At 45.9% G+C, this 10,170-nt stretch overlaps 1 protein-coding gene across 1 annotated transcript; it reads right to left on the reverse strand.

The window, feature by feature from the left end:
* Positions 1–2,679: 2,679 nt before the first annotated feature.
* On the reverse strand, positions 2,680–9,832 carry LOC144160135 (uncharacterized). Its single transcript, XM_077691736.1, has 4 exons — positions 9,818–9,832; positions 8,885–9,128; positions 4,892–4,985; positions 2,680–3,125 (listed from the first exon to the last, which is right to left on the reverse strand). Exons 1-4 carry the CDS (start codon positions 9,830–9,832, stop codon positions 2,873–2,875), a joined length of 606 nt encoding a protein of 201 aa, XP_077547862.1. The 3' UTR covers positions 2,680–2,872.
* Between the last annotated feature and the right edge of the window lie 338 nt (positions 9,833–10,170).

Below are 10,170 nucleotides of genomic sequence, written 5' to 3' on the forward strand. Positions count from 1 at the left end.
TTGTAAAGATGGTAGTCTTCCATGGGCTACTTAAACGCAGAAATTTTGGCCTGTCTGTCTGTCTGTCTGTCTGTCTGTCTGTCTGTCTGTCTGTCTGTCTGTCTGTCTGTCTGTCTGTCTGTCTGTCTGGCTGGCTGGCTGGCTGGCTGGCTGTGTCTGTCTGTCTGTCTGTCTGTCTGTCTGTCTGTCTGTCTGTCTGTGCCTGTCTGTCTGTCTGTCTGTCTGTGCCTGTCTGTCTGTGCCTGTCTGTCTGTCTGTCTCTGTCTGTCTGCCTGTCTGTCTGTCTGTGTTTGTCTGTCTGTGCCTGTCTGTCTGCCTGTCTGTCTGTCTGTGCCTGTCTTTCCTCTACTTTGTTTCCTCTGATCCTGATGGTTCCCCTCTATACGGAAAAGATACTTTGAAAACAGAGTGGCCCAGCCAATGAAGTCCTGGGTTTTTGCTGCGAGGATCTTTGCTGCGATGTATACTGGCAGTGGCAACAAGCAATTGTTTTATGTACAAGGGTTACAAAGACACCATATTACGCTTTAGCGAATTTTGGTGTCTAGAGGAGAGGTTTAGGTAATGGGAACTGGGATAAAATTTCGGTACATCCAATGGGGTTCGAAAGTAAACGAAATGGTGAGGCCAGATGTATCGAGGAAATTTCGCAAAGCGATGAGCAGATTCGGTTCTTCGCTATCGTTGAGAATAGCTGGTTAAAGCCTAAGGCTTAGTGGGCTCGCCCACGGTACGTTTTTGAAGGCTTGTTGTCGACAATGGGCAAAGCGACGGCAGTCCCAAAGAATATGTGCAGTGTGGTTATTGGCTGAGCAACGTGAACATTCACCGCCATGTAGACTGCCGTACCTTGAAGCACGAAAATGTGGTGTTCCGGCCGACCCAGTCCTAACCCTGTGAGTGATAGTGTGCCTGGGCCAATGCTGAGGAATATCTGGACGCTTCACACCTGTATAGACGCTCCTAGCTGCGACTTCCTTTCCCCCTGGCGGCGTGTACAGAATTTTGAGATCGAAAAAGGTAAATGTGCCTCCTAGTTCCCATCCGTCTGCTCGTCCTAAGGTCCAGATGACGGCGCTATGACCGAAGGAATCTCAGGGGGATGTCCATGCTCAGACGGGAGCGGTAAGCCCGGGTGACGCAGCTGTGCCCAGTTGAGTCCCTTGCGGATTGTTGCGCAAGTGCGTGGGCCCTGCCATTGCCTGAGAATCCCGCGTGATGAACCGTGGCTGTAGACTTCCGTCAGGTGGAGAAATAACCTTTATTGCAATAGAGCAAAAGTTTGTTTACTGAGATGGTGGCGCCCTCAGTCGAAGGCACCAGAGTCTTGCGCTCTAACCCGAGCCTTGGTGATCAGCATAACCTAGTCGTTCAGGTCCGGGCTGGACAGGACGACTTTCCGTTCGCTCAAGAAGTGGGCTGATAATTTCAAGGACGAATTCCGCATTGTTGCAGGTATATGTGATACAGTAGGGGAATCCGCATTCGCCGGGGCAGTGGAGACATTTGTTTGACCTGAACTGGCAAATGGCGTGCAATAAATAAGCTTAATAACTTAATAATAAGCTTAATAAATAAGCTTAATAACTCCAAAGAATTCTTCTCAACGCTTCTTTAGGTAAAAAACGATCATAAAGAGAGGTGGTTGTGTTAGTTGTAAACAACACAAAGAAGGCGGCAACTTACTGAATCCTAACGATCTATTGAAATTCAAAAAGGTTCATTGAGCTACTGGGAAATAAATAATGTTTGGTGACTATCTTAGGTCAGCGCGCAACGGTCATTTATCTTTTATGCCGTTTTTTCCATTTTTTACTCCAAAGTTGGTAATGACGCCCCGGCCACAATTTTTCCGGTCCGTCACCCTCGTCGTCAATGTAGACAAATGCAGCCAGAAATGTTCACTCTTCCATAAATATTGACTCCTATCATGTGAGTGAAGAGTGAAGAATTAAAGTATGATTATGGACTATGCCTTGCATCAGGAGGAGGAGAGAGTGGTGTTAGCAATGGATCCATGACTGTCACCGTATTCTATAACTTGCAGGTTCATTATATCCTAATACGTGGCACCGCTTAGATGATTTATGGCTAGAACAGCGTTCCTCATGTGAAGTGGCGTCCAGGTTAGTCCCCTCCATAGCACAGGGGGGAATGAGTATGAGGAGAAAATCAAGCGCCCCAAGAGTGTGATTCGCCCATTATCGAACAATTGGTATCCACTCCGCTGGACCATCATCTCATTCGTTTGACCACCATTTTTCCACTATGAAGGGCGAAGGAAGCACAGCCAGACATGTTCATGTGCAAACTGGGTAATGGGTTCACAGAATCCCAACGTAGGATCGCCTCAAGAAATGCCAGAGTTATATAATGGAAGAGGTAACAGAGTCCAGTCATTTCCCCGCGGAAAACGAGTTATCGCATTCAGGAAGAAATATGGGTTGCCAAAAACAAATGTGGAGAAAGTAATTACAACTACAAAAAGCGAAACATTATAACAGTAACATTGACAAACAACGTTACTGCAAGAGATACCAAGACGTACATATATGAAAGCTTTATACAGATAGCCTCAAATCCACAGGTAAGCTTTTGTATCCAAGCAAACTGCACCACCACTCTCAATACCATCATAATTTTAATTGTCACCATCTTCGAGAAAAATAAGCACACCACACCGAAAAAAAGCCTAGGAACTTACGGCCGAAATATAAACTTAGAAATAGATATAAACAATTCACCGCGTGATTTTGTCTACTCGAGTTCGTCGCTTGATAATTGTGCTTTGTATGGATATTTGCGTCCTTTCCTATATACACAATTCTCTGGCATGCTCGCGTATTTTCATTTGATGAGTATGTCGCCACGCCTACATCGTAGTGACGTCGTATCCTGAGGCCGTGCGGCGAGCACTGTGCGCGACCACGTCCACCGCGAAGTCTCTGGTACTGGCGTACTGCGGCATCTCTTCCAGCCATAACAGGACGTCGTTCCACGCCCGCTGCTCAGCCGCGTCATCCGGGTCCGCAGGAAGGTGGCCCTCGTACCGCTGAACCAGCGTCCCGGTCAGTTCCTCCAGGTACGCCAGGTTGGTCCACGGATAGAACGCCGAGGGCTCCTGGCTGATTGGGAGCATACAACGAAACTTGGGTGCACACGCTACGTTGTGAACAACAATAAACTTATTATCTATTTTCTTTTCTTGCTTATTGCAGGGCTATTTTCATTGTAATTCGGCAGTGGGGAAGCCGCCATTAGGCTAGACTACACCTGAGCAGGGGAAACGTTTGCAAAACAGTGACGTTGATGTAAAGGAACAATCTGGTGAACGCATCTCCGGCCTTGAACTGAAAGAACAACAAAAAAGCACTGGCCTAATGTCATGTGTCAATACCACGCAAGCATACGACCAAAAAAAAAACGAAATAGATATGGTTTTAGACAAATAGCGTAATTTTTAACAAGTACTTATACTCATTGTAATTTATGATGTCGCTTTCAGAAACGGAGCAATCACTAGTAGATTTATTAGATTTGCCGTAGCAATTAGTATAATCGGTTAATTATTTTAACTTTGTTTATCTTGCTAAAAGTTTCGTTGTTTAAAGTTACTAAACTCCGGTCAACAGAAACCTGCTGCACATTACTCATATTATTTATGTCTGATCACTGGAAAAAGCTTGGCTCTTTGGTAAAGGTCACACTGTAGCCGAAGTACGAAATAATAGAAGACACAAACGTTCTAGTAAAACGGAATGCTTCCTCGCGACTACAATCACTACGGATGTCGTACAAGGGTATTCAAGTCACTCTCTGATATCTACGATAACCATACTGTAAACGACCACGGAATACCGATTTGCCGTTGTTAGTAATGACGTCACCGCGGCATGTCCACCGGAGCGGCTTGATACCACTATTATTTGTAAAACTTGTGCGTTAAGAGACAGAAGTCTATCTCAACCATGATGCAAATTAACATTATTAAGACTGAGATGGAATGAAAGCTACGCGAGCCATGGGTGACGTCATTACGTTAGCTCCGGGTTACACAAAAACTACAATTCTAGACTTCTGCTGAATAGTCATAATACGTGTTAAACTGCAAAATATAACAAAACGTCACACTTGACTAACATAATTCACGGTACCAATAAGTATAAAAACCATAAATAGTCTTAAAGTTTAGTCTTAAACAGTTTGTCCATAGGGCTCGCCATTATACAGAGCCCCTACAGAGCTAACGAACAAAATTATTGATTATATAGCCGTGTAAGGGAAAGGAACTCGTGAATGATTTTGATGGTTTGCGTGAAGAGCGACAGGCTATTATGACAAAAATAATTACTGTTGTGTTACGTTTTTGTCGGTAACTCGCCGACTGATGCATTGTGCTACTGAACCAAAGAACGCGGGTTTGATTGCTGCCCACAGCAGCTGCTTTTATGATGGAGGCGAAAAGATCAAACGTCTCTGTGTTCGAAATTACGGTACACGTTAAAGATCCCCAGGCGGTAAAAATTAATCTGGAGCCGTCCGCGGCAGCGCGCCTCATCGCCTGTCGACCTCATGATAAACCAATGCAATTTTTCATTTCATTTCATTTCATTCCCGTTTTCTTCGGCAATGTTGTCCTTTCTGAGATGTATTTCTATGACGAAAAAGTTTAATGCAATGTAAACCAACCGCTACTTTCAATGTTCTGCAAGCTTTTTCTTTTGAAACCTGACTTAATAAAGCTGCATGTTGTAAGACGCCCCGATACGAATACAACGCACTATATATAGTTGTACCAGTGCGTCTATAGCTGCCTGCCAAAAGGCAAAACTACAGATTATCCCAAGGAGCCACAGTATAGCTACATAAACGCAGTACTATATTTTCTTACCTCACCACTCTGTAGACACTGGCGAAGGTGTCTCCAAGGTCGTCCATCTTCCTTCTTGGTATCTTCGTCATGTCGGCGAACACAGGCTCGGTGCCTGAACACAGCGGTCAAACAGCAGAGTAAATCATGCACTCAACTACTGCTACAAAAACGCCAGCAGCTGCTGATATGAAAGCCAAATTTACTGCTTTGACAGCGCGTGGTAGAAGGCGTAAGGTGCGTCACAGCGTCTTTACAATTTTGAGCTTCGGTTATCACGCATTTGAGCTCTCACGGGGGACAAGCCAGCTTCTAATTTGCATGACTGCATTGTATCGAACACAATTAAAAAGGTCCTGAAGTAATGTTACACAGCGTTGACTAATCTTGGTATACCAGTATTAAGGGAGTTACCGCATATACAACGAGCGTATCATTCTGCGTTCAAATAGGGTCAAGCCAGCCGCAACAACTGAGCAATATTCATTCATTCAGAGATGCAGCGATGGCGTAGAGGTAGAACACCCGCCTCGCGTGCAGAAGGACCGTGGCTCGAATCCCGGTGCCGGACAATTCCCACCGGATAAAAAGAAAAAAAAAATCCGCGTATTGATGGAATTGCACAAAGGGGCTTGGGGTGCGGCCTGGCCCCGGCGACCATTGCCGGTAATGCACCCCCTCACCAGAGCAGGATTGGCCACCCTGGTGTAGTAACGGCCACAACCTCCCATGAATACGCCAACTAACCCTCGGCCCTCAGTCCCCAGCGGCTGAGAAGCAACTGACCACGGCGGCGGTCAGACCTGTGACTCAGCAGAGGGTGCTAAGAATCCCTGGATCCGGACAGGCCGCCAATGGAATCTGAACCTGGCAACGTTTAACGCGCGAACCTTATCTAGCAAAGCAAGTCTAGAGGTGTTGTTCGAGGAATTAGAGGGCATTAAATGGGATGTAATAGGGCTTAGCGAGGTTAGGAGGGCAGGCGGAGCCTTTACGGTGCTGAAAAATGGACACGCCCTATGTTACCGTGGTCTAGAGGACAGAAGAGAACTGGGAGTGGGATTTCTAGTCAATAAAAGTATAGCTGGCAACATAGACGAATACTATAGCATTAACGAAAGAGCAGCAGGTCTTGTAATTAGGCTCAATAAGAGGTACAAGCTCAAGGTGGTGCAGGGCTACGCTCCCACATCCAGCCACGACGACCAAGTAGTGGAACGCTTCTATGAAGATGTGGAATCGGCAATGGCTAAAGTAAAAACACAGTATACCGTAGTTATGGGGGACTGCAATGCTAAAGTAGGCAAGAATCAGGCTGGAGAGAAGGCAGTTGGGAACTATGGTCTGGGCTGTAGAAATAGCAGGGGGGACCTACTAGTTGAGTTTGCAGAACGGAATAACCTACGCATAATGAATACCTTCTTCTGTAAACGGGAGAGTCGGAAGTAGACCTGGAGGAGCCCGAATGGGGAGCACAAAAATGAAATAGACTTCATATTATGCGATAACCCTGGCGTCGTGAAGGATGTGGAAGTGCTCGGAAGGGTAAGGTGTAGTGACCACCGTATGGTAAGATCTCGAATTAGGCTAGATTTGAGGAGGGACCCCAACAAGCTAGTACGAAAGAAGCCGATAAATGAGCTAACAGTAAGACGTAAAGTAGAAGAATTCAGGATCTCACTGCAGAACCGATATTCCGCCCTTAACGAGGAAGCCGAGCTTACGACACCAGAAGCCAGCGACAACCATACACGCATTATCACGGAGTGTGCAGTAGAAGTCGGGGGCACTATGGCTAGACAGGATACTGGTAAACTCTCACAGGAGACGAAAGATCTAATCAGGAAACGGCAAACCATGAGAATCTCCACCGCAGCTGACAGAATAGAACTAGCCGAGCTTTCGAAGTTAATCAATAAGCGTAAGACAGCTGACATACGGAAGTATAATATGGAGAGGATCGAATACGCTGTAAAGAACGGAAGTAGCCTGAAAGCAGTGAAGAGACGTCTTGGCGTAGGGAAAAATCAGATGTATGCACTTAAGGATAAGCAAGGCAATGTCATCACAAATAAGGACAAAATAGTCACAGTGGCCGAGGAGTTCTATAGGGATCTGTACAGTAGCCGGGACATACAGGATAATGCCGAACGAGACAGTAGTTCAGAGGAGATAGACATCCCACCAGTAACGACCGAAGAAGTAAGGAAAGCCTTGAAAGAAATGAAAGGGGGCAAAGCACCTGGTGAGGATCAGATAACAGCAGACCTCTTGAAGGATGGCGGAGAAATTGTACTTGAAAAACTGACAAACCTGTATACGCAATGCCTAATGACCGCAATGGTACCGGAATCTTGGAAGAACGCGAACATCATCCTAATCCATAAGAAAGGCGACATGAAGGACTTGAAAAATTACAGGCCGATCAGCTTACTGTCAGTCGTCTACAAGGTATTTACCAAGGTAATCGCTAACCGAATCTCTGCAACCTTAGATTTCAGTCAACCTAAAGAACAAGCAGGGTTCCGTAAACGTTATTCAACAATAGACCATATTCACACGATCAATCAGGTGATAGAGAAGTGCGCAGAGTATACTGAACCCCTATATATAGCCTTCATAGATTATGAGAAAGCATTTGACTCGGTCGAAACCCTAGCAGTCATTCAGGCATTACGGAATCAGGGGGTAGATGAACATTATGTAAGAATACTAGAGGATATCTACAATGGGTCTACAGCTACCATCATCCTCCATAGGGAGAGCAGTAAAATACCTATAAGGAAGGGTGTTAGACAAGGAGACACAATCTCTCCAATGTTATTCACAGCATGCTTACAAGAAGTATTCAGAACGTTGGATTGGGAACAGGTGGGAGTAAGGGTTAATGGAGAATACCTCAGTAACCTCAGATTTGCTGATGACGTTGCCTTGCTAAGTAACTCGGGGGACGAATTGCAAAGCATGCTTTCCGCACTGGGCGAACAGAGTAGAACCGTGGGCCTAAAAATTAATATGCAGAAAACTAAAGTAACGATCAATAACCTCGGGACAGCACAGCAGTTTGAGATAGGTGGCGAGGCAGTGGAAGTGGTAAGCGAATATATCTACTTAGGCCAAGTTGTGACCCCAAATCCCAACCATGAGGCAGAGATAATTAGGAGGATCAGAATGGGGTGGAGTGCATATGGCAGACATTCTCAGATAATGAATAGCAGCCTACCATTGTCGCTGAAGAAGAAAGTGTATGACAGCTGCATCTTACCGGTACTCACCTACGGGGCAGAAACTTGGAGGCTCACTAAGAAGGTTCAACTTAAATTGAGAACGACTCAACGGGCAATGGAGCGGAAAATGATAGGTGTAACATTAAGGGACAAGAAGAGAGCGGAGTGGGTCAGGGAGCAAACTGGTGTTAAAGACATATTAGTAGAAATTAAGAAGAAGAAATGGACGTGGGCAGGGCATGTAATGCGAAGGCAAGATAACCGCTGGTCAGTAAGGGTAACAGAGTGGATCCCTAGAGAAGGCAAGCGTTGCAGGGGGCGGCAGAAAGTTAGATGGGCAGATGAGATAAAAAAGTTTGCGGGGATAAATTGGTCACAGTTGGCTCAGGACCGAGGTAATTGGAGAATAATGGGAGAGGCCTTTGCCCTGCAGTGGGCGTAGATAGGCTGGTGATGATGATGATGATGATGATTCATTCATTTGGTAAGGCTTTGACTATTAGGTACCAAATTCTATACGTTCACCTGCGCATAAAGATACAACACAGCAGACGATACCCAATCCACAAAACGATTGTGTCGTGAATCTTCTCGTCGTGTCTTTCTGCGCAAGGGAACCTTCAATACGAGCTACACGAGCCTTGCACGCCATATATCATCAGCAGCCAATTCCTATGACCTGAATATTGCACCGTAGTGCATAGATTAGAACTCATGATTTTTGGCGCCACCTAGGAGCAAGTTCTGAACAGCTTTTGGAGGCGCAGGAGGGCATAACGAAACTAACCCGGTCCTCCTCGAGGCAGCAGTCGAGCGGCTGAGAAGTCAACAACAGTGACCTGTACGCCGAACATGTCGACGAACAGAACGTGGCTGTCCAGCCAGAAGGGAAGCACCTGGTCGTGGGCCTCCTTCACGAGCACGTGACCCGGAGTCAGCGCCCTGTGCTCAAAGTGCAGCGCCGCTTCGGCCACTGCGAGCGTCAGCGCCACCTGCTCCACCACAGAGCGGAGCTGGAGGGCGCTCTGAAACTGCGAAGTCACATGAGACGGGAAGCAGAAACGAAAAGTGTTTTACGTTTCTCTAATCTAAAAACATTACCATCCCTTCCTGAAGAAACTTGGGGGAAGCGCGAAAGCTTTATAACATCGCCACTGCGTCAAAAGTGCGTCGAAACCTTCGCTGAAAGTGCTTCCAAGTTTCGGTGAAAGTTGCTGCCCAGTCGGTCGTGAAACCTTCAAGAACCCGAATCGGAAACGAAGAACGAATCCATCAGACGATTTTTCGCGCACTAAGAAAACGGATCTACAAACGATCTAACTGCATACCGATACGACTGATGCCGATACCGATATGTGGTTTATAACATAACGGCATACTATTGTACTTGTGATCGATGCCTGCACTGTGTAATCTAGAACCATTCCTTTTATCTAGAACCGTTTCTTTATCGCGATTTTCAAATAACTCTTTTTATATAACCGAAGCCCGGTTCAACACAAGCGCGGTGTGTCCAGAGATCTTATGATTTTTCGGTGGACCAACCGGTCAATGAGGAAACGCATTATTTTTTGGCGGGACGCCATCGGTCCCACCAAGACAGCTTTCGCTTTAAAATGCCGAAAATTCTTAGAAAGGGGGAAAACGTATTTGAAGAGATAAGGTACGGCGTTTGATAGACATGGACAAAGTGAGACGCAGACATTTACACGCGACATACCCACAGCACCCACATCTGTCATTTTGTGTCTCACTGTGTCAACGTCGGTTTAGCTTCGTGCCTTTTGTTTTAAATCATAACCCAAATTACATCATAAAAGAAATAACACGAATATCTGGCTTCTGTCAGTATGCTATTGCGCTCAAATTAGAGTGCAAATTATTGAAGTCGCCAGCATTACCCGTAACCCATTTAACTAAACGGTTATCAACAAACATTCTGAACGAAGATTCCCTGCCAGCACTATTATCAATAACAGTAAAATTAAAGAGAAATAGAGGGGGCCCATGACCGAACCCTGGGGAACAACTAATTGCGGTCGATAATGACGGACTGGCTGTTTATTTCGGGGT

Source organism: Haemaphysalis longicornis, unplaced genomic scaffold (assembly GCF_048455015.1).
Source record: "Haemaphysalis longicornis isolate Haplotype H1 unplaced genomic scaffold, Haemaphysalis longicornis Haplotype H1 scaffold_10, whole genome shotgun sequence".
NCBI classification, from domain to species: domain Eukaryota; kingdom Metazoa; phylum Arthropoda; class Arachnida; order Ixodida; family Ixodidae; genus Haemaphysalis; species Haemaphysalis longicornis.

Bases quoted from the DNA above. Each gene is read 5' to 3' on its own strand.
- LOC144160135 (XM_077691736.1), bottom strand. The intron at 4,986-8,884 runs GTTAGTTTCGTT...CGCTGTGTTCAG, and splicing joins GCTGCCTCGAGGAGGACCGG to GCACCGAGCCTGTGTTCGCC. The intron at 3,126-4,891 runs GTAAGAAAATAT...GCTCCCAATCAG, and splicing joins AGTGTCTACAGAGTGGTGAG to CCAGGAGCCCTCGGCGTTCT.